Source organism: Protopterus annectens, chromosome 8.part0, assembly GCF_019279795.1.
Source record: "Protopterus annectens isolate FY-2018-M chromosome 8.part0, PAN1.0, whole genome shotgun sequence".
Taxonomy (NCBI): Eukaryota; Metazoa; Chordata; order Ceratodontiformes; family Protopteridae; genus Protopterus; species Protopterus annectens.
In genome coordinates, this window is record NC_056741.1 from 391,545,233 (window position 1) to 391,571,192 (window position 25,960).

Sequence of the window (25,960 nt, forward strand, 5' to 3'; positions counted from 1 at the left end):
ATGTTTATATTTATTTGGTCTCTCATAAAACTCTACATTTCCAAAAATTGGCTTGATTGCACTAAATTGAATTGGAATGCCTTTAGAACAATTACTTGTACATTTCTGCACAAAAAACTATGTTGAAAAGTCCTAAAAAAAGGCTTTAAACAATAAAGCTTTAGAGAAGGTCCTTTATATTATTAATAATGACTAATAGTCTTTTCATTTTTGTCTAGTTACATAAATATGATTTACTTACTCTCATACATCACTTTCCCATATGATTATAAACTCATTTAGTCAATTGCTCCTTGGTTACCTTTTGTATATATTGTATATATTGTTGTATCTTTTTCACTTTCATGAGTTGTAAAATGCTTTTTCATGTAATTTCATCTAACTCCGAAATGACTATATTTACAATGTTTGATGTTTATTGTTATGTTATATTTTATAAATCAATAAAGAGATTTTTGAGAGAAAAAAAGACATCACAGATCATACAATGGTAATTTGGAGATTACAGAAGAGATCCCCCACCCAAGGAGTACAGAGCATGCTACAATTATTTGGCACTATTTGCAGAACAGTCACAGCTCTCCATCCCAAGGATTACTTGCTACACTTATTTTTGCAGTAGTTACAGAATAGGTGCAGGCAACCCCTATCCCTGGGATTACAGAGCATGCTGCTGTTATTTTGGTACTATTTAGAGAATAGGTGCAGGCAACCTCTCTCCCTGTGATTACAGAGGATACTGCTGTTCTTTTGGTAGTAGTTAGATAATAAGTGTAGGTATACTCTCTCCCTGGGATTACAGACCTTGCTGCTGTTATTTTGATAGTAGTTAGAAAGTAGGTGCAGGTGGCCCTTTTTCCTGGGATTACAGAGCTTGCTACAGTTATTTTTGCACTAGTTACAGAGCAGCCACAAGCTCCCCACCCCCCAAGGATTACATAGTTTACTACTGTTATTTTCATATTAGTTAGAGAATAGGTGCAGGAGGCCATGTCCCTGGGATTACAGCGCTTGCTACAGTTATTTTGATACTAGTTAGAGAATAGGTGGAGGTGGCCCTGTCCCTGGGATTACAGAGCATGCTGCTATTCTATTGGTACTAGTTAGTGAATAGGTACAGGCAGCCCTGTCCTTGGGATTTTAGTGCTTACTGCAGTTATTTTGGTTCTAGTTAGAGAATAGGTTTAGGTCGCCCCTCTCCCTGGGATTACAGAGTTTACTACAGTTATTTTGGTACTAGTTAGAGAATAGGTGCAGGCGGCCCTCTCCCTGGGATTACAGAGCTTGCTACAGTTATTTTGGTACTAATTAGAGAATAGGTGGAGGTGGTCCCTGCCCCCGGGATTACAGAACTTGATACAGTTATTTTGGTACTAGTTAGAGAATAGATGGAGGTGACCCTTCTCCCTGGGATTACAGAACTTGCTACTGTTATTTTACAGATGGTTGCAGAACAAGTGCAAGCTTCCTACTACAGTTTACAGATCATACTACATTTACTTTGTAGACAGTTGAAAAAAAGTTCAGATTCCCCTGACCTTCACCAAGATGTTTAAACCATGCTGCAGCTCTTTTAAGGATAGATGTAAAACAGGTGTAGGTTCCCCTATAGAAATTACAGGTTATGGAGTGGTTAATAAGATGCGCAGGCTGAAGGATTTGTTGAAGTGTCACACACTAGTGAAAACATAGGATGTGCTGGCTACAAAGGCTTACAGGAGTTTTGGGCACTAGTGAAAGAAACAAATATAGCCCTGTGAGGAATGCTTTTAATGCATTGGCCTTGGCCATGCCAAGTATTATCTGTGAAGACATATTACAGTGTACTTTTATAGGAAAAGGAAAGGAAAAAGTCTGAATTGTCTTCAATCCTGGCTTGGTATACTGCAGACCTAATAGACAGCAGACTAAGAGTTCGCTGAAGTAAAAAATAATGTAGACAAAACAGAAAATTCAGCAAACTGTAGGAGCTGGGACTGACTGAGATGCTACTGAGATTTGTTGTAATTTATGGTTATTCTTAGATGAGCGCAATTCTGGAGTCCTTGATCTCAAGCTCTTATCAGTAAATGCCTGGTCAGGGCTGTAACGAGCCAGTCATCCAAGTACAGAAACACTCAGAATCCTTGTAGTCTCAAGTGAGTTCCTACTACTGGCATGCATTTGGTGAACACCCTGGGGGCTGTGAAGAGGCCAAAGGCAGGGTTCTGAACTTGTAATGCCTGGTTCCCAGCCGGAAGTGTAAATACCTTCTAGGTTGTCTCTTCATTTTCATGTGATAGTATGCATCCTGATGGTCTATCACGTACATCCAGTTGTCCTTGCACAAAAAGGGAAGAATGGACTGAACTGTGACCATCCGGAATTTGGTTTGCTGAACTGATTTTTTTTAAACTGCTGAGATCCAGTATCAGTCTCCAGTCCTCTGTTTTCTTTGCAACTAAAAAGAATCTTGAGTAAGTTCCAAATTCTATCTGGTCTGGTGGGACCTCTTGGGGGACTCTCTTTTTCTAGCAGCTTTTGTATTTCTACGCTGCTAATTTCCTCTGACTTGATGGAACATTGGGAATTTTGCATACAAGTGGAGGTGGTAGGGAAAAGGGAATTATATAACCTCGGGAAATAATACTCTGCACCCATCTATTTTTTGTAATGTCTAGCCAGGCTGTCTGGTGCAGGGATAAATGACGCCTTATTGCCTCCAGAGGTGGACAATCGTGCCTCCTATCAAGAGCACTGGTAGGGTCTATTGGGGAAGGAATCTCTGGACATCTGGTTCTGCAGGCCTCCTCTGCCGCATGGACAGCATCTTTCATTCGAGTTCCCCCTTTGCCCTTGGAGGAACTATCTCCACTGGGATTTTGGAAAGGACCCTAGGACTTCTTGAACCACATTTTCTGACCTCCTGGTTAATTCCTGGAAAAGGTCCTCTGAGGAGTTGAAAAATGTACTCCAACTGCAGAGAGGATCCTTCCATCTTGCTCACACTTGGAGAGTGTCTCCTTAACTTTAGAGCCAAACAAAGAGCTTCCTTCAAAATTAGCATTGATGAAAAAGGACTTGGAGGGCTCCACAAAAACACATCCAGGCATTCCTCCTAATAGAAATGTCTGAACCTGCCGCCCTTCAGATACCTTCAGCCACATGAGAGATAAGCCTCATGGACAAGTTAATGATTAATTGAAGAGTAGCCAATTACAAGGCCCCAAAAGACTGAGTCTCAGGAGTACTGGTCCCAGAGAGGGAATATGAAAGTTACTTAATCAGATCCCTCTGTAATCCTGTGAAGTGCTCCAAATAATTCAGAAATCTGAGTGCAAAGGTCGCTAAAGCATACACATGCTTCCCAAATCTAACTCCCTAGACTCTCTGTTAGGGGGATGGACAGAAGAGATCCATGAGTTCATTATTATTGGCTGCCTCTGCAACTATGGCATCTATGGGTACTCCCTTGCCTCAAAATTCCTTTCCTGCAGGTGGTGCCAAAACCCGATCTGATCTTTTGGAGATTGGGGCAATTGTGTCTGGTTATAAATATAATAAAATTAGACTTATCTTTAAACTAACTATACCAAGTAAGAGAGCTCACAGTGACCATATTTGAACAATCTAAGGTATTTTAGGGGATAGAGCATTATGGGTAAGGAAGGAGCTCGAGAGTTTGTTAGTGGCCACAAGCTGAAAATAATATCCGAGTTGGATCCAAGGATCGGATCCAAACCCATTTGTTGAGAATGAATGAAAATTGACAGCATCAGATGCATCATTTCTACTAATTAATTTAGAAATTCTTATAACTTGCCCTTTTAAAATACCTGTTTTTAAAGCTTTGGGATGTGCTTATATGTAGGTACATATTCCTGCATTTTGTTTTTAAGTGATTCTGTTTTACTAACTGATGCTTCAGTCTTCAGTGTTATATTTAAAAAGTGATCTTATCCTCTGACCAGACAGAAGTGAATTTAAAAAAAAAAAAATCAGTTGTGACATTTTAAAATTCCACTTTGTTTGTTTGTGTCTTTTGGCTTTTCCCGGTTAGGGGCTGCCACAGCAGAACTGCGGTCCACTAATGATTGGTAGTGGATTTTTACGTACCAGGTTACCAGCCCTGATGCACAACCTTCAATGAAGGCACGCCCCATTCATGTATGCCTCCGCACAGAAGACGCTCTAGCTGAGAGTCGAACGGGACAACGTCTTGCTATGAGGCGACAATGCTACCGCAGCACCACCACCGCAGTACATTTTAAAATTCCACTAATGCTTTAAATTGTTTTTCTTTGCCTTGGCTTAAATGAGAGTATAAATATTGTGTCTTTTAAAATGAAATGTCAGTTGACTGGCTGTTGTAAAATGAGGGAATGGTTAAATAAGTTCAAATCGAATGTGTGGTTTGGTAAGACTTGTTCTGAAAGTCTGCAATTAAAGATGAAACCACTCAATGTTTATTTGTTAGAGTCTAGAGAATTTGTTTGTGTTTTTTTTTTCTCCTTACAAGACCCTCATAATTTATAGAGAAAGTGTATTAAATAAGCAAGTATTAGGATGATAGCAACATTTGTGTATACAAATAGATAAAAGTATTGGAATAGAATCCTACTAATTCTAATGTATGCAACCCTGCTGCGAAAGTTTAGATTCTTTGGCTGGCTGTGCCAGTTTACTTTTATAATCCCTCTAAACTCTGCAAGTTGTATCTTAATGCGACTCCTAGTTTTTGGAGATGTGATGCAGGCAACAGTGGTGATCAGTTGCATTTTTTGTGATTGTCTGTTTCTGGGGAATTTAGGAAGCTTTTACAACTAATAAATGACTTCGCCACAAGAGGTGAAGATTGTTAAAGCTGTGTATTTCCTAGTTGATATGTGCGTGCTTCACTTTCGATCTCCACAGTCCAGACTTCTTAACTCGACCTTACTTGTTGTTAAGAAGTGCCTAACAATACATTGGTAACCAAATCTTGAAACCCAGGAGTGGATGATGTTTTCCAAAGTGGGTGTACTACGTAGACTAGAACTGGCATTGTCTGATACTCCATTAAAGAAAACTACTGTATTTAAATGGACCTCTTTGACAACATTTATCACTGATACATATGATGATTTGATGTGTTTATAAGTAGCCTAATCGTTGACCATCATGTTCTTTATAGTTATTAGTTCCTATTATTTTTATGTTACTGTTGTCAGCTCTATTTATGTATATTGTGGTGATTGTTTTTAATTTTTGTTTCTGTTTTGATGCATTTGATGTTTTATATTGTTTAATAAACTCTTAGATGTGGGGGAAAAGATTGATATTTTATGCTTCGGGGAGTTTGTTTTTCATTATGTAGAGCTATACCCATATATATCAAGTGACACCCCAACTCTGTATGCAAAAATGGGGAAAAGAGGTTGTAAATGGATGGAGGAGAACCAAGGAAATTTGCTACACTAAGGTCGTAGACTTGAATATTTTTGAATGCTGGACAGCAGTGAAAGTGCAGGACCTGCTTCTCTGAGTCCAATGTAGATGAATGATTCCACACCACAACTGTGTTCAGATGAATGCATGAACTCTTCGGTGGCTTTGCTGTTCTTTGTCCCTTTGCTAAGTCGCACATTTCCTGGCCTATCACTAGGACACTCACCTGCAGTATGATGAAATCAACACATCTCCCTCCAAGGTAAGTATGCTAGAATCAGCCATTCAGTCACGTCCATTATTGACTGGCCTTTCCTGCCACCATGCTGCTAATTACTGCTTGAGAGCAGTCAAGCCCCATCCCTCTGCATCACACATCCAACTCCACTTGTAAAGGCATCAAAGTAGAAGCATTCAATAAAAATAAGGTTAGCTGCACCGATATTCCTACCTTGCAAATTACAGTGTTCAACATTTTATATCTATTATAGTGTTAGAGCTATCGCACAGTAAGGTCATATCACAACATGATGGAATAACTCATCCCCATAGTAAGAATAAATATGAGGAACAGGAGACATCTGAAGAAGAAATATGGAAATGGGAAAGAAAAAGAGATTTAATATGGTGCAATATTTATGCGAAGGAGAAAGCAAAACTAATAAATGCAAAAAGAACAGCACCAAAGATATTCAAAGAGAAATACAGGCAAAGACATCTGGATATGGAAAATTTCACAATACACAAAATAAGAAAAGAAAGAGGAAAAGTAGAAAAGAGGATTAGTAATGGAGAAGTTAAAGAAACAGAAACTGAGGTTATGGATTATCTGCAAAGTGGAGGATGTAGTGTAGAAAATTTAACTCAGATAACAACACAACAGGATAGAGCAATGGACACCCCAGTTACGGAGAAACCAGGAGAGCAGAAAGCATCTAATCACTTGACATATGAAGATAATTTGGAGCCTCTGACAGGAAAGCAGTACAAGGGTTCAGTTGGAGCTATACAGCAAGGGAAAGAACAGGAAACTGTGGCAACTCTGACACAGTCAATGTTGGGGAGTGATAGGCCAGTGATTTCCCATATGAAAGAGCAACAGATGACACAGGGTGAAATTGAAGAGAACATGGCACAGGAAGAAGCTCTGGAACTTTCTATAGAATACCTGGAGGAAATGGCAGACAAACAGTGTGCCTTCAGCATAGAAGAAAATGTTCTAAGAGAAGAGTTGCTTAGTTTAATAGAGATGGGTAGACATGTTAAGATCAATGAAAGAAATAGACTGCAGAAGGTCAATAAAACCCAAAAAGTTAGAAGTCTCAAAAAACAAAATAAAACCCAAAAAGTTAGAAGTCGGACAAAACAAACAAACACAGTAATTAGGTCTGTCCATCAAGATTCATGTGACATAACAGAAGTAAATAGGATACATTACTATGCAGCCAAATTATTAAAAGATGAAGTCCTACCACAAGAACACAGGCTAGTAATGGAAAGGATGAAGAGAAATCAAATACCATCATAGATGTATCGAACAGAGGAAATTATAAAGCAATTAAGAATTGTCACTGTTAGAAGAGTATAGAAGAGGTAATAGATCAACAAAGATAATGACAAAGATAGACGTGATAAAAGCAATGAGCAGTATTATAATGGATCAGGATTTATCATGCAGTAACACAAATAATAAATTAAAATTATCAGCACAGGCAGAACAACTTAGAAGATACACAGATAAATATAAAGGAAAAGTACAAAATTAGCAATTTATTGATAACTCAAAAAAGTTTTATAGAGAATTGGGAAACAAGGTAAAAGAAATTGAAAGACCACCAAAAATGAAGAAATAGATACATTTTGGAGATATATTTATGAAGATCCAGTGGCACATAGCAAGGATGCTGAATGGACAGAAGAAGTAAAAGAAAGAATAAGAAGTTCAAATGTACAGGATATGAAATGGGATGAAGCAACGGCCTGAGAGATTGAAACAAAGTTGAGAAAAGCCTCTAATTGGAAAACCCCAGATCCAGATGCAATACCTAACTTTTGGCTAAATATTAACATCTTATTTAACCATGAGTAAGAACTATTTATATGCGCACCCCAAACAGACACCAGCCTGGCTAACAACAGGAAAAACAATGCTCCTGCTTAAGAGTGAACTCGCAAGCTACCTTAAAAACTATATACCAATAACATGCCTTCCAACGACATATAAACTGTACATTGGAATTGATGCCAACAGAGTTAAAAGAAAACTCAATTATGGCAATTGAACAAAAGGGTAATAGAAAAGTCATATGGAATAAAGGATACTTTGTTGTTAAATAAAGTCATAGTGGAGAACTGTAATAAGGGAAATAATCTAAGTATGGCATGGATAGACTACAAAAAGGCATTTGACAGAATCCCACATTCATGTATAAAAGAGTGCTCAAAATGTATATGATGCATCTTACACTGTTAAACTACAAATCACAGTGACCATGAAACAGTGGAAAACCTCTTTGCAGTTAAGCCATGATAAAGGACAAATTATTATTCCAAGGATAAAAATCCAAAGTGGGATATTCCAGGGTGAATCTTTGTCACCCCTGCTCTTTTGTCTTGCCCTTAACCCATTAAGCTGTCTGCTTAACAGATTAGTTCATGGCTATAATTTGGCTCCCAGAAAGCAAAAAAGTGTAAAGATTTCTCATCTTCTCTTTTTTAATTATTTAAAACTGTATAGCTCATCAGATGAGGAACTGAAAGCACAACTGCAAGTAGTCAAAACTTTTTCAGATGATATAAGAATATCATTTGGTCTTGATAGATGTGTAAAAGCAACATTTAAAGCAGGAAAGCTGCAGCATCAAGAAAACATAAGTTTGGGACAAGAATGTGTTATAAAAGAACTAGAGCAAGAGGGAGTATATAAATTATTGGGAATTGATGAAGAGTCAGCAATAAAACTTGAACTAATGCAAATAAAACTCAGCAAGGAATATTTTAGAAGACTTTAATCCTGAAAACAGTGTTGACATCTAGGAACAAAGTTCAAGCTATAAACCAGTTTGCTCTTCCTGTCCTAACTTACAGTTTTAGGGTGACTGACTGGCCCCAAAGGTTTTGGATAGATTAGACGGGAAAACAAGAAGGATGAAAAATGCTCATCAGATGGTTTATTAAAATCAGTGCATACCAAGATTATATATTTCTCGTTCTGAAGGAGGTATGGGCCTTCTTGAAATTGATTACATGTATAGATCTGCAGTTGTGGGACTGCATACATATCTGCTGACCTCGCAAGACCCAAACGTAGTGAAAGTTTTGAAACATGAGGAGAATAAATCTAAGATGATTTCCCTTCTTAGTCTAGCAGAAGCATATCAGCATCATGCGGGAATGGAAATAAAACCAGAAGAAGATAAAAATCAGGCAGCAACAGAATGTGTCAAAAAAAGAAAAACTATAAGGTGAAGGATCAGATGAGAAAAAGCAAGAAATGTGGAAAATGCATAAGTAAAGTTACAAGTATAGAAAACTCCTGGGACAGTCTCATGTTGATCAGGATCGAATGCAGGAATGGTTAAGGAGAGGCAAATTTAAACCAAAGGATGAAAAGTTAATATTGGCAACCCAAGATAGTGGACTACATACACATTGGTTTACAAAGTCCATTGAACATGTGGGGGAAACAGACAAATGTAGGTTTTGTAAAACAGAAATGGAAATAGTTGCACAGCTTGTTGTTTGTGACATATTAATGGCAGAAGGACTTTATACTGAAAGGCATAATAATGTGGCAAGACTGTTGCACTGGGGATTGTGCAAACATTACAATGTTGAAGTAGCTGAAAAACACTGGAAACATGAACCACAAAGCACCATAGAAAATGGTGACGTATACATCACATGGGATCACCCATTACCAACAGTTCAAAAGATAGATGTGAGAAAAACAGGGTCTGTATTATATGAAAGATGTTCATAATACTGAATGCTCTAAACATCAAAAATGCTAGACCGCTAACTTGTTATTGTGGGGGCTGCACCCCCCCACACCCCCACGAAATATATATACCAACTCTGAGAATGCACTACAGTGAGGAAAGGGCATATATTCCGACCTTCACTGTACTGTGATCCCACAAGAAGCACTTCGAGGTCCAGCATTTTTGCTTTTTAGAGCATTTGAAATTATGAACATTCATTCATATAATATAAGCCCAAAAACTGATATGGTGATCCATGAAAAGAAGACAAAAATAGCATTGATTATTGAAATCACTACACCCAGTGACTGCAGTGTCTTGCATACAGAGAGAGACAAAGTCATAAAATATCAGGATTTAGAGGCAGAAATGAGAGCAATGTGGACGAAAGATACCCAGACTATTCCAATAGTAGTAGGAGCAAGGGGTCTTATAAAAAAGAATCTAAATCGTATTTAGATATGTTACCGATACATGTAACTCTGATGCCAGCCAAAAATGCTCTTCGCACCTGACTCCTTAACAATAATAATTTCATGATCTTTTAATTGTTCTGTGACTTAGGAATGAGGTCCATTCCCCTCATGGTACTGGAAATCCAAAAGATTTGGAGAAATTAAAAAAAAAATAAGTTGACATATTAGTGATGGTAACTAGTAAGCAGTTTAGATGTCATTTCACTAGTTTGTGTATATCTTGCTTTCATATTTAATCATATTGCATTTTTATATTACACTCTGAAAGTATATGTTTGTGATATTTCAATAAAATTGTGACTGCAATGGTCTTTTCATAGGCAGTTCACCTACACGCTCAAAATGAAGACGTGAGATAAAGAGGTAATGTGGGGAATTCATTATGAGATTCGAATGTTAATTTTGTTAGTTCTTACCACCTAGTCCATCTATTGCAAATTAGAAATATACATTTCTGGAAGACTGCTTGGATTCCATCTTTGATTGGATGAAAGCCCTTAGAAAACCAAATCAGGCAAGACCGTGGTAATGTTGGATTATTCTTTGGTCTGTCCATGACATGTTCCACCACTCTTGTTATTGAATTCCTATGGGAGGATCTGTTAGACATTGTTTGCAGTGTTCTTTTCCTGGTTATTGTGGTTTATAATAGAATGGCACTTCATGATGAGATGTTGGATTCCATTAACTAGTCTTATTTCTGTCTGAAGAATATTGCCCAGATCAAGTGCTGTTTACTAGCATCAGACTTTGGTACAACGATAAATACTCTGACACTGCCCTGTCTTGATTACTGCACTGCTATCTGCCTTGGAATTTCAGACTGTAATTTGGTTAATCTGCAACATATACAGAAGACTGGCATGCCAACAACATGCCATATTACACCCGTGCTATAGGATCTGTGCTGGTTGCCATTTGTAGGCAGAGCTTTAACATCACCAGCTGGGCACTGCAGAGTCTGGGTCCTACTTACCTAGAACAGATACTGATATATGTTATCCCTAGTAGACAGTTTAGGTTATCAGAACCAGTCGTGCAAGCTGTTCCAAATGCTAGAGTTGAGACATCTAGCATGATTTCATTTTTATACATTGGCCAACTTCTTTAGAGCCAGTTAATTTCTTTGATTCATTCATATGAGCTGGAACTATCCTTTGGAATGTCCCTGAAGTTGCATCTTTTTAGGAGGGTCTACTGTGAGCCTTGCAGGTATATTCATGTCAGTTTTATAACTCTGAACTTTTGGTTTGGGCTCAGATATTTTTTTTTTCTAAAATCTTTACATTTTTAAATGTATTACTGCTCTATTTTATATGACTGTATAGGCAGTTTTAATCACCCATTGTCATTATTGTTTTAATCTGTGAATGCTTAGGTTTAAGAGTTGTAATATAAATAAATAAATATGATTTCAAGTTCAGTAACAGTTGCAGAAATTTAACAAACGATTAAAATTCACTGCCTTCTTTGTAGCTGTTGCACAAAAAATTCTTATATTTTAGTAAAGTCAAATATTATTATACCTGTATATATCTCTTTTGTGATTGGTTCTAAAGTTGAAAAAAATTGAAATACAATATAAAAAAGTTATATTAGCCACATTATGGGTTTAACGCATCACATTATGGGGAAAACATAATTACCAATGTTCACAGTCTGCTAACTTCATTTCTCATACTCCTTCCTGTCTCTTTCCTTTTTACAGATTGCAGTCAGTGTACCCTTGGGCAAATTCTGTAGAATGGGATGAATGGAAAGGCAACAAAGTTGAAAATGCAACCAAGGAAGGGATCCACTCTATCTTCATCATAGCTGAAAATGTAACTTACGTTCTTTTTATAATCTTAACAAATTTCCTTAAGTGTTTCCTAGAACCACTCACTTTTAAAGTCTGTTTTTCTGTGCTGCACCCATTACTCTAAGTTGTGTCTCTGTAGCATGATTTGTCCTTAGCAGTGAGCTTCCAGAACAGAGAACAATGTGCAATAAAGAATGATTTAGGAAGTCAGTGCACACTGGAATGTAAGCATAAAATAGGTGCTTCTTAATATGCTACTATGTGATACATCACTGCTCTGTAATATGTCAGAATATCAAAAACTGTGGCTCTGGGAGAAGTGTGACATAGTGGTGCGGTTGTTTGCATTGCTGCCTCACAATGCTTGACCTTCTGGTTTGGTTTATAGCTGAGGTGTCTTCTGTGCAGAGTTTACATCGTCTCACTTTGTTTTTATAGACTTTTGCTTGTCTCTCAAAGTTCTTTCTCCATCTAAAAGAACTGCAGGTATGTGGAGTGGAAAGACCCCAAACTCTCTCTAAGTGCATGTGTGGTGTACGTTTCAGTATGTTGATGTCCTACAATGGGCTACAATCCCATTCTGAAGTGATTTGCCTACTTATGCACATTACTTGCATGGACTGGCTTTATAAGTTCATAGGTAAGTACTAGGCTAGCTGCCATTGCATGCCATCTTAAGCCTAGCCAGTTTCCCCTTCAAAGCTTAGACTCAAACACTGTACCCTTTGTCTGAGAGGTAAACACCTTAACCATTATGACAACCCCCAACCCTAACTTCAGAGATCCTCACAATCCTGAACTAAATAAAGTGGATATTGAGAGTGAATGGATGGACAGCTGCTTGCCTCCGGAAAACAGATTAGCCTTTCAGAATATTCCTTTCCCTTGTTTCACCATGATGCATTTTTACTATCTTGTTTCCCACAGTACTTGCATAGAATACAGTGATAATGAACAGTAATTAAATAGCCAAACTCACATGACTACTTAGGACTTAATTTCTGTCTTGCTGATAAAATATAAATGAACTAGTTCTTTGCCTTAGGCCTTTAGGTCCACAGATACACTTCAGCTTCCCTGCAACTTTGAGCAAGAAAAAAGCATAACAAAAAATGAATAACTGAATGGATTTAATTAAGAGCTATTCATTCTTGAGATTCTTTTCCATTTAGCTAACAGTGAGGCAACTTGCATACATACAGAAACATTTGTCTGGTAGTCATATAACATTTAATACACTGAAATTTAAATCCTGGGCCTATGTAACAAAACATCATAACAGAAACAGCAGTAAAACTCAGACTGTTGCAAAAATGAATGTGTATAGCATCATTAATAAATGGGCACAAAATGACCCATGGCTAAACATATATATCTTTCTAAAATACTGACCATTACTGAGTCTTGGCTAAGATCCGTGGTGGTGCTGCGGTAGCGTTGTCGCCTCACAGTAAGACGCTGACCGGTTTGACTCTCAGCTAGAGCGTCTTCTGCGTGGAGACATCCATGAATGGGCGTACCTTCTTTGAAGGTTGTGCGTTAAGGCTGGCAACTCAACACGTAAAAATCAACTACCAATCATTAGCGAACTGGAGTTCCGCTGTGGCGACCCCTAACCGGGAAAAGCCGAAAGACACAACAGTTGAGTCTTGGCTAAAAATTAATTTCTGATTTCCTTCACACATTCTCATTCATACCATTCATTTGCAGGTAATACACCTGATAACACAGACAGCAGAGGTCGAACTCTGGTTAACAGCTCGGCTCATCTTTACTAGATATTACTATATAGAAGTAGTGTTCTATCAGACATTGCCCTTAACTAGTTGCTTATTGAAATCACACTTGGAGGGTATGGCAGATTGAAGTCAGACACCAAAAACATCCCTCCAACATCCTTGGTCCCACTAGTGCAAGATACATTGTCAACAATATTATCTTGTTCCATTCGTCTTACACCCCTGAAAAGAATACAAAAAATGCAAGTATCAGCAAATTCTATAAACAGTCATACCCTCAGCAGTTATATCAGTTTCTCAAAGTTAGAAAACCCACCTAGAACCATGTCATTAACTTTTATTACACCTAGAAACATGCCATTAACTTTTATTGCAGAGTCCTTTAAAACAAAGCTGCTAGACAGACTTCAGCAGAATGATTCATTATCTTTCTTTAACCGTACTGCTCCCACCACAGCCTTTTCTTCAATCTGTAAATTAATTGTTCCTATACATGACAACATTTTGGCTTTAGACCCAAATATCGTAGGAGTCTCACTGCCATCTCTATTGTCTTACTAACGGTGTTTTTACTAATATGGACATAGATAATGTTATAGGTGCAATATTTTTGGACTTTAAATGGGGCCTCCGGACAGTTGCACATTCATATTATTGATTGATTTTGCAATTTCCATCTAAAACATACTTTTTTGGTTTTAAGTAATAATCCACTCACCGAAATAGGCAAACTACCTAAACGGGTTCCCCAGGTTTCTATCTGAGGCTGTTACTTTTCTCAGTGTTCATAAATTGATTCCCTTGGAATCTTCTGCACATCTCATGCATATTATATGCACATAATACTGTTTCCAGGCTATATTTTGTTTTTACACTTGTTAAACACAGCTTTGCCATTTAGCAAGCATAAAGTAAATAAAGAAAAAAGCAACGTGTGTGTGTGTGTGTGTGTGTGTGTGTGTGTGTGTGTGTGTGTGTGTCTCATAACTTCTTGGCAATACATCAGGCATTCCATCAGTACACATTGTCTAAAAAGTAGGAAGTGTGAAATTGTAATATCTGGCATAAATGACTGATGTGGCAAAATCTGGGACATTCATCAAAATCACAGATGGTTAAGAAGCTTTGAGGGGTTGCAATGCCTTTCATTCTTTGGGGGGTTCGATTCATTTCATCATAATGAGATATGTGAGATGCAATCAGTTAACTCATTCCATCTGGTACAGCTCTTTTGAGTGTGTGCCTTTAACTCCCAGTGGGCGTGGCTTAAGCCTTTAAAAATGAAGTTATCACCTTACAGTTCTAGAAAATACTTATTGAGAGAGATCAAATATCAATATAATTTGGGATGCATGATGAGGCTTAAAAAGTACCTTAAACCTCTTTAAGTTTGTCAACAATGCCTGAGTGGGTAATTGCATCAAATGCCTTGGCCAGGTCAAGATATGCAGTGTGAACCATTTTGCCCTCATCCATTGCTTTGTTGACCTTCTCAAAGAAGTCTACCAGGTTGAGTAGGCATGACCTGGCCTTGATGAAACTAAATTGGACTGGGTCCAGAGTCTGCAGGTTTCCTATGTCATTACTGATCATGCCCATAATTCTTTCCATGGCTTTGCATATGAGACTGGTGACACTTAAGGGTCTGTAGTTTCCAGGGTCTGTATATCGCCCACTTTGTGCAAAGGGATCACTGTTGCTGTTCCCATTTGATGAGGCATGAAGCCCATTTGGAGGCTACAGTTAAATAACAATTCCAGAGGGTTTGATAGATCATGTTTTGTGCTATTTAAAAGGCAATCTAGGATATTGTTTGTGTTCATTGTTGCAGTGTTCTTGGCCTCAGAGAGAGTATTAAGGACCTTTTTCCTGGTAATAGCAGGGGAAGTTATACTTGATAGAAGTTCCTGAGAGAAGGTTGATAGAGAGACATGGGTAAATCTTGAGCTGAATTTGATGGCCAGTAGGTTTGCTATATCTTCTGGCTCAGTTTAGGTGGCTGCATTTACAATGAACTCTGCACACAATTCTGGATTGCCTTTGAGGTTGTGGACATAGCTAAAGAATGCCTTGTGGTTGTCCTTGCCCTGGGAGGCCAAAATTTACCTAAAATATGGCTTTGGTAGACTTTATTTACTCTCTGAGTTGTTTGTTTTGTTTGATGAGAGTGCTTTTATCCTAGTGGGTGCAGCATCTCCTAATTTTTGCCATGAGCATCTTCCTTCTGTTTTGCAGCCTGTTGGCATTGAGATTCCACCAGTGTGGCTTGTTTTTTGAGTTAGTTCTGTACTTCTTCTTGGTGGGTACAGCTGACTCTATGCAGTTATTAACATGCTTGTAAAGGGTTCTTATGAACAGTTCTCCTTAGGCAGCAGTGTTCTTAGGGTTTTGGGGGGCCTGAAATTTTGCCAGGGTAACTTAATAGTAGAAAGTTCCTGAATATTCAGAATATTCCAAGGCTAGCTGGGTTTCCAGGTTTGTGGTTTGACCTTACCAGAGAAGACATTATACTAGGGGGTGTGTAGCACTCTCTCATATTAGTGAGGACCAGATCCAGTATGGTTCCACCACCTGTTGGTGTATTGACAGTCTGGTCCAGGGAGTTTATGTTTACAAAATCCAGGAATCTATGTGCCTGTACGTTTGGTGTTGTGTATGATTCCCAGTTAATAGTGGGGTAATTAAAGTAGCCCATGAATATGGTATTGGGTTGGATAGTGATCATGTCTAATAAGTCTAAATACATGCTATGGGTTTCCTGATTCACAGAGGGGGACCAGTAGCTTGCAAGGAAATGGTATTTGATTTTGCCTATGGTGATTTGAATGGGAAGAAGCTCAAGTGCATTGTCCTGTTTGACCAGCCTAAATTCAGACACCTGTACCTTTTGTCCCTATGTGTAATAGCTGGTCTAAATGTGTGGAAGGCATTATAACCTTGCACTAGTTACAGTTTTACCTTCAGAGACGGTATCAGCAACTTTCACTACTCGGGATCTGTTGGGCAGCCAATTTGCAATCCAGTAGATGATGCAGTTGTTTACCTTAAGTTTGTTTTTCGCTTTTGTGTCAGTTAAGTTTGTTTAAACTTTGTCTTAATGTTTTTTTTTCAGTAATACCAGCATAGGGGATAGTGTCAAAAGCCTTGGGCAGGTCAAGCTAAGGCAGTGTGCACAGAGTGACCTCTGTGCACAGCCTCTGTAACCTTTCATAGAAGCTTACCAAATTCAGGAGACAGGACCTGCCCTTCACAAAGCCAGACTCAGCGGGGTCTAAATTAGCTAATTGTCTACATAAATGAGTTCTGATATGATTTGTTCCATGGCTTTGCATATATGGCTGATGAGGCTAATAGCTGTATAATTGTGTGGGTTTATAGCAGGGTGACCCTTGTTTAGTGGACTTACAGTGGTTGTTCTGCATGTATCATGGAATAGGTTGAGGATGGGCAGTTTCAGCAAAGACTCAGATTGGGCATACTTGACACTGATAAGAATGTAACTTGGCATGTTATCTGGTGCCATGGAAACATTTTTACCACTAGGCAGGGATTCGAAGTGTGATTAAAGGAGACTACATTTTTAGGGCTAGTGGATGCAACAGTGGGATAGGAATAAATGATATTGTTATGTGTGAGTTCAGTCCACTGCTGAATGTTGTTCCTTACTTTTCTGACATAACTGAAGAAAGGTTCCTTGCTGGAGTGTTTTGTTTGTGGTCTTGAGGTAAGGAGATGGGGGTTTCTTAAATGTTTTCATTATTTTCTTCTTCTTTTGTTGTATAAATATATTAATACAGGAGCCCCACCAGAGAGTTGATAAAAGGTAAAGGTTCTTTCTGTTATAGTCAAACTCAGATGGTTGAAAACATGCCATAATCAGTCCGGCTGTATGACTTCAGCAAGCTTGCCTTCATTGTCACCGGACTTTCAGATTGATTCCCCTAAAGTACCCAGCTTGCTTTTTTACCTACTCTTTCAAAGCCACTTTGAGTCCATATCTCTTGTCTTTAATGTTTTGTATAAAGAACATGGTAGTCAGTTGATCTCTTTTCAGACGACTGCTAACCTTAGATCTTGAGATTACTGTGTAAGGTCTGTTTTATGGCACTCACGTGCAGACAGCAGTCTTTCTTTCTTTCTTTCTTTCTTTGTCCTTGTAAGAAAGCAAAAAGATGGACACCCACAGTCTCCTCCCCTGTGACATTTGATATAACTTATTTATTTATTACGTTTTATAACCAGGTTAGTGGTCCGATTTTTATAACCAGGTAAGCGGTCTGATTCCTAATGGGCACTCTTCAGCTGTGATCCAAGTACAAGACAAAACAAGACAGAAATGGTGGCGGTTTTAAAATCGCAGATTTGTAAGCAGGAATTCCAGAATAGCAATGGGGACTTACATGTAAAGACCAAAACAGCTGTGCGTCAGGGTATATTCCCACTTTTCAGAGGTATGAAGATCTCAGAGTTAGAGTATACATAAGAAGCAGGGAGTGAATGTGGGAGGGTGGGGGTCAGCCCCTCACTGGGGGTGCAAGGGGACTTATTCCTCTTTAAAAATAATTTTAAAGGAGAGCAGAAATTTGTCAACATTTGTGTTATCTTTTGTTTTGCTGTTTATTTTTTTTTTTTGTAATTCTGAGACTCACAGTTATGTGTTTTTGAGTTCCAGTAGGGAGTCTACAAAACAATGACTAACAATCATGAAAGCATCTGATGTGCAGCATTCAAAACTTCACAATGACTGAAGGTCGTAAATATATGGGATTTACATCTGTGTTGTCTAATTATTACAGATGTGATTTGGTAGCTTTTATTTATCACCTTTAGTCACATAGTATACAAATTCCATTAGCAGTGCAGTATGCATAGTGAGTAAGATGATTTCCAGAATTTATAGTTACTGACTTCAGTGCTGTCATACTGAAATTTATGCAGCAAAGTTCATACAAAGCCCTTCACTATAACAATATAATTCAGTGCCACATTACTTAAGGAGCATTGTCTGTAAGTAAAGCAAATAGGTTATCAGCGCAATATGATAACAAGGGAAAAGAAGAGCCATGCGTGTGTTGTCTGTATTTACTATGTTAACTTTCACCATGGTTTATAAAGCAAGATGACCTAAAAGGTTTCTCATTAATACAGAGCCAAATGGTGTGATGCAGGAATCCAGCATGGTCAGGACTGTAGAAGAGAAGATGTGAACGTTCAGCTCTGATATGAGACCTAGGTCTCTGTAGGTTAGTTATTCCAGGCTGACTAAATTTAAGTTGGCAGGATTTATAGGTTCATAGGGAGGTACTAGACTATTGGCCCTAGGGCCTATATAAGCCCAGCCAAGAAGGTACCCTGCCTTTCACCAACCAAGAAAATGATTTTCCTGTGCCACTGTCAAGCAGAGCCACGAGGTGATCCCCGGGGTGAACGTCCTATTTCCCATCCAATCATCAAGATTTTTCTTGAAGAGTGCTAATGAGGATCTTTGTTTGATATAGATAGGTAGTTTGTTCCAGAGTATGGGAAGTCTCTGGGACAGGAATCTATCCCTCCAGCATGTTCTGTTTATTGTGGTGACAAGGTTTAGGTCCCTAGAGTGTGTAGCTCGAAGGGATTGGGATTTCTTTAAGTGGAGCATGTTCAACAGCTCTGGGTTTGACATAGCTTTGTATGTTAGGCAGAGGTCGCCTCTGAGTAGGCGATATGCAACAGAGTAAAGCTGGAGTTTTTGAGACGGTCTGCACAGGGCATCTGTTTGAGGCCGGTAATCCTCTTTGTGAGGTATTTCTCCGGTCTTTCCAGTTGTTATAAATGTCTTGTGAGGTACATACCAAAAGGGGCATTGTACTCTATAATGGGTCTAATGAGTGATGAGTAAAGGGGAACAATTGACCTCTTTTTTTCCTGGATGAGAAACATCTAGTGATGAGGTGTGCCACGTGGAATGATTTCCTGACTACTGTGGCGATATGATTATCAAAGGAGAGACTACTGTCCACCTGTGTCCCAAGGTTTCTTTTCACACTTTCGGCGTTAAGTTTACTACCGCCTATGTGGTAGTTCATGGGTACAGAGTTTTTACCAAAGGGGATAACAATGCACTTTTTGGCATTGAGCTTGAGGCCATGGCTTTGACACCAGGCATATGTCTCAGTGAGGCCCTTTTGTAGGATGTCCACATCGTTAGGAGTTTCAATTATTACTCCTAGTTTGCAGTCATCTGCGAACTTCATTAGCCAAAGACTTCTGTGTTAGCCTGTACTTCAGAGAAGTAGTAGATACCAAACAGGAGAGGACCCAGGACTGAACCCAGTGGTACTCCGCTTGTCACTGGTCTGTAGTCAGATTTGGAGTCTGCTACTTTAACAGTCTGGGTTCTGTCAGTGAGCCAGTTGGCAACCCATCTTGGGACATAGGGATTTATACCTAGTTTAGTGAGTTTATCTCTAATTCCAGAGTGGGGTGTGGTGTCGAAAGCCTTGGCAAGATCTAGATAGGCTGTGCGAACCACCTTGCCCTCGTCTACGGCTTTGGTGACTGCTTCAAAGACGTCTATCAGGTTTAAGAGACACGATCTGCTTTTACAAACCCGAACTGGGTGGGGTCCAGAGTTTGGAGATTACCAATGTCTTTATTTATAAGTTCCATGATGATTCATTCCATGGCCTTGCAGACCAGGCTCGTCAGGCTAATGGGGCGGTAGTTCCCGGGGTCCGTGGTGGCTCCACCTTTGTGGAGTGGGATAACTGTTGCTGTGCGCAATTCAATGGGCACAAAGCCTGAGGTGAGGCTATGACTGAACATAGTACTTAGATGGGGTGCCAGTTCGCTCTGTAGTTCATGTAGAACGCAGCCTGGGATGTTGTCAAGTCCCATGGATGCTGTGTTTTTGGCTTTGGAGAGTGTGGTTTTTACCTGTGCAGCCATGATTATAGGAACTTTGCATTCTTCTGGTATAGATATGGGCCCTTTAGGCGGTGAGGAGGGGGGGTAAAGTTATCACTGAACCTATCTGCCAGGATGTTGGCAATATCAGTTGGTTCTGTATATTTAGTGCCATTGTGCTGTAACTCAGAGCAGATCTGAGTGTTGCCATTGAGATTCTTGACATAGCTATAGAATGCTTTGTGGTTGTCTTTAGAATCAGTGGCAGTTTTGTTTTCGTAACTAGCTTTGGAGGATTTTATGAGGGATCTCAGCTTCTTACTGAGGCTCACCAGGGAGTTCCTCTAATCATGGGATTTTACTCTTTTTTGCAACAGTTTCTTTCTTCTGTTGTAGAGTTTGTTTATGGCAGATGACCACCAGATTGGCTTCATTTTTTTGGAGGATAGCATCTTAGTTCTATTAGGGATAGCACGATCCATGCACTTGTGTAATGCTTATAAAGTGCAATTGTGTAGGATTCAGCAGTCGTACCTCTATTGTCCATCTGCATGGGTGCCGTGAAGTTTGCCACTTCTGTCTTAAGAAGCATGAAGTTGGCTTTGGAGAAATTTTTTATGGTAGTTTCCCTAATGAGGGGTGGGGATGGGATGTAGATGTCTAGGGTGATTAGCTTGTGGTCGGATATGACCAATGAGGAATTGACCTTTGGTGTGGAACACCGGTCACCCATGTTGGTAATGACCAGGTCTAGGATATTGCTGCCCCTGATGGGGGTGTGGATAAGCTGATCCAAGGCATTGGAATTTATGAATTCCAGAAAACTTTGAGCAAAAGAGTTGGTACATGAGTAGTTTTCCCAGTTAATGGTGGGGTAGTTGAAATCACCCATTATTAGGGTGTTGGGTTGTACCCTAATATTTTCCAGTGTATCTAGAAATGAGGACTGGGAATCCTGGGGCATGGTGGGGGATTTGTAGCAAGCTACAATTTGGATTGTGGTCTTGCCCAGAGTTAGGTGCACTGGGATAATCTCGGATGCATTATGCTGAGCAACTAGCCTTAAGGTGTGGGTATCCTTAATAAATATGGACACGCCTCTGCCTTTAGTGTTTTGGTCCAGGTTAGGTGGCCAAAAGGTGTGGTATGAATTATAGCCTGGTAATGCAGGGGTGCTCTGCAGCCTTGAACCAGTTCTCTGACACTGCACAGATGTTGATGTTCTCAATTTTAAGGAGTGCCTCGAGTAAGTGCATTTTGAGGTTTAGACTTCTAGCATTAAGTAGCATTACCTTCAGATTTTGCTTGCTTGGTACCTGTTACGGTGGTGAATTTGTCATTTGAACCTTGCCTAAAAAAAGGCACTATAGGGGTGGCAAGAGCCTTAGCCAGTATCCTGAATCCCAAGGCTGACAGGTGCAGGCCATGTCTGCAAAGTATCGTGGTCTGTCGATCATGTCATCCCAGGCAGACAGATACTGGATCCCCTTAGTATGATACCAGAAGCTTAGCTAATTGTTGAAGTCAATCATTTTGTCCTTGTACTGTGGTATCATTCTGGGTGATGGCAGGATGCCACTCAGGGCGAGGGTCATACCTGCCTTGGCTACCAAATCGGTGAGCTCGTTTACGTCTCTTTTCATGTAGTCGAGGGAGGTGTCAGGTCATTCATACCAACATGGACAATGACAGAGTCATATTTGTACTTGTTGTGGAGTGACCCGAGTGCATGCGTTACGTGGCATATCCTGGCACCTGACAGGCAGCTGACAGTAACTTTCTCCTTGTTTAGCCTGGTGAGTGGAACATCAGTGTGCCTGACTATAGAGTCACCTATGACTAGATCTTATGCAACTGTTGCATATAGTGGAAGTTTCGGGAGTTAGATAACTTTGAAGTGGGATTTTTATTTTACTATGAGCCATCTTGCATTTCTGTGGCTGAGGCAGAGAGATACATTTTTGAAATTGTGAAGCTCTTTAATCTGTAAGAGTTGCTAAGAAGAATTCTAGTGGATAACTTCTGGTTCCATTTATAGCACAGAGTTCAGTGAATTAGACTTAAGCTTAACATGGATAAAAGAAACGTCTGAGAAGTCAACAGTTTCTGGTAAAGAACCACTGTTTTCAGCTAGTGCTGAATGTCACAAAACACACTGATCTTTGCCTACCGATGCACCAGGTCTGATGGCTGAACAGTAACTATGCCTATTCAGCAATTAAATCAACATCCTTCTTTGACCGATATTGTGTCTGAAACAGATCACCTAAGTTTCATTATTCTGCCAGTGCAAAAATTTGTGATGAAAAATAAAATGACAAATGGAAGTGGGTTTAATTGAACCCAGTAGCAATGTAGTCCATTATATCTATCATTTTGAAAGACTGTCTGCTAACTTGAATACCTTGCTTAATAAATTCTGGAGTATGAGGATATGGGAAACAGTTTACAGGAAGAACCATAAATTCATTGATATTCACAAGAGAGCAGAGGACCAAAACTGTTTGTAGCTGTTGAAGCACCAAACTGTGTTCTTGGATACTGAAGTGGGAATAACTGTCTAGTCATTTTACAGTTACTGAGTCACTTTTTACCCTTCTTCTCAACAAGTTGAATAATCAAAGGATATCTCAGTGTGTCTGTCCACATTCTACCAGAAGAACACATGCCCACATTCTAAAACAACTTACCTTCCAGCAGCCTGGATATTAGTTAATAAGAACCTTGAACAAGCAGGCATATAGTAAGAATTTCTGTTATCACATAAACCATGGATGAAGCTTCCTTTCTGATTTGAGGAACTGTCCTAATAAGAGGAAACTATATTTTGTGAGGCTATCTTGTCTTGAAAGCTGATATGTGAAAATTATTCTGCTGCCAGATAAGGGTAAGTCACTTTACTAGAGGCATATTTGGCCTGTGCCATGCTGCTGTCTAGCTAATCCATCCTGTCATGGGAAGCCCATGATTACACAGCTACTGTTGCAAGATACTAGTAACATTGCAGCATAGTTCTTGGCATCCATCAGTTACTCGTGTTCCGGTTGTGAAGTAGGTGCTGAAAAGGATGCATTTCTCATCAATTCCACTGACTTGGAACTACTTTATTTGATTAGATCCCTGCCATGGGTTTGCTGACAACCATTTATTAGTGTCTCTTTCTTCTGTTGTGCTTCTAATGTCACAGACAGCAAGACGACTGATTTTATTTTAATTATAAAACATAGACTAAAAGCATGAGTGCTCAAATAAATAATAAGTATTGATGAGCTCCTAGTGTGTGTGACTCACCCAGGTGGAAATCTGCTTGATAAACTTTGAATAATAGTTTTTGCTTTAGTTTATTAATTTTCAAGCAGTTACAATTTAAAATTTATACTAAGTACAAAATTCAAGATTAAATTAACAAGTGATCATTTGTATTCGTATGTGGAAGAGTAATCAATTTATAATCAATTATGAATCTAATAACTATATCTCAACTTGTAGATATAAAAAAAAAACAGAAAAGGGAAAACATAAAACAGAAGACAAACTGCATCATGCATACACACAAAACAGTTATCCCAAGAAACGCTTAATTAAATTCTTAAGCAATCTATTACGAGAAAGATGATTGTCCTATGTGTAATATTTAATTTAAATTAAGCACTTTTCATAATTGTTTTCATACCTCTTTATTAGAAGATTTACTTCAGATTTGTGTTTATAGTTAACAATATCACCTTTAGATTTCAGGCATGTTGCATTAACTACTTTTTGAATACATGTGATAATCAGATTAATAAAATACAAAGCTTCATATCTTACATTTTACCAAAAACTTTTAATGCACTGTCTAAATGTTCCATGCAATCTTAAATATGTAGCACAGTTAATATTAAGTCATCCTCAATTTAAAATAATTTAATTTCCTTGTAAATGCTTGTTTTGTAGTGTTGAATATTATTATTTTGTCTGATGACATTTGCCACAGTTTTCACTACCAATGAAGTAGATAAAGGGCAGCCTTGTTTTGCACTCTTATTAATATTAATTCCCAGTGAAAGACATGAGATTATTTTAATATAAATTATGAAACTGTGATATAAATGTGTAGTAATATATGTAAATTATAAATCAAAACAAAATTCTGCTAATGTTTTAAATAACGCTTTTCAGGCCAAAGAATGAAGCACCTTTTCTGTATCCAAACTAGCTTGAAATATGGTCAGTGATTAACAGAGACATTGTTCTGTACAAATTATATTTTATTGGATTTATGTCTTTTTTATATTAGGACTTCAGTTGAATACACCCAAGAAGGTAACATTGGTTAGGTCAAATTCATATTATTCTATACATTATGCAATATTAATTGTTTTGAGGTAATCATTTGAAAAGTTCTGGTATGATGCCATCAATTGCAGGGTCTTTGTTATCATTTAGATTTGTTAATTTTAATTTGATCATTTATTGTGTGGATGTTATGTCTTCAAAAAGCAATTTATATTCTCTTCAGATGATGTATTATAAATATTCTTGCGAACAACTTATCCAACCCTTGTGCATTTGATTCTAAAGCACTGTCTTTTTGAACCTTATCAAAATATTTTTCAGTCAAATAAGATATATTCAGTGCTGATTTGTTTTATTATCACTGTGATTTAAAATTCCTTATTAAAGAAAACCAGAGTATTTCTTCATCAACCAAATACATGACGATTTAATAAAATATTTAATTAATAACTGATTGGTTACATTCTTTTTATTTGGCCATATTTGATGACATTTTTAAGTAGATATAATTTCTATTACTTAATGTTAGTCTAAATTTAAAGACTCACAGGGGACACAAGATAACCTTCGTGTAATCTATTGCAGAATATAAATTCAATTAAAAGAATACCTTATCAGTACTGTTTTTGTATTCCAAATCTATATGTGTTTTGTGGTAACTGCAATGAATCACCTGGCGAGTAAAAAGGAGCCTTGGTGACTGGAGTCCCCTACTTGCAGGTGTGGGTTAGGCTAGGATGCCTTTGAGTGCCCTTTTGTCTGGATCCTGGGCTAATGAAACTTAGGCCCCATGGTTCTTATCTGTAGTTTGGATTATTCTTTAAAAAGACTATAGCTAAAAGAGTCTTTAGAAAGACTGTATATCCCAGGCTGTTATGCATGCTTAGTGGTGCCAGTTCTGGGTGCTCTAAATGGATCCTTAGAGCTGAAATCTGGGTGTTCCTGGAGTCTTGATAAAGACTGCCCAGATGAAATACAGACAAAATACAGACCAAAACCAGCCTGAGTTAGAAGGCATTAAAGCTTTTTGGAAAATGAGGATTGAGATTGTTGTGTTTTCTTTTACTTACTATCCACTGAATATAGGACCACAGCCATCTGCAAATAGAGCCAGATTTTCCTGACTACCATACCAATTATATCCTTGAATTTCTGAGTCCCTTATTTTCTTTGTCAGTCGTTCTAAATATAATGCAAACAACAAAGGGGAAAGCAGACAACCCTGCCTGCTTCCTCTACTCAAGCAGAAGTTATCAGAGAGGATCCCAGCCACTATAATTTTCACCTCAGATCCCTCATTTATACTTCTAATCAACCTTATAATTGTATCAGGGAAAGCAAATGCTTCCATTGCCCTGCTCATGAAGTCCCAGTCTACTCTGTCAAATTCTT

At 38.5% G+C, this 25,960-nt stretch overlaps 1 protein-coding gene across 1 annotated transcript in view; it reads left to right on the plus strand.

Annotated features, from left to right (window-relative positions):
- LOC122808238 (putative DBH-like monooxygenase protein 2) overlaps nt 1-25,960 on the plus strand; it is a 340,431-nt gene that overhangs the window by 309,409 nt on the left and 5,062 nt on the right. Inside the window, exon 12 of the mRNA XM_044079200.1 lies at nt 11,574-11,688. Coding sequence (XP_043935135.1) covers nt 11,574-11,688 — 115 coding nt within the window. The remainder of the gene's footprint in view (nt 1-11,573; nt 11,689-25,960) is intronic.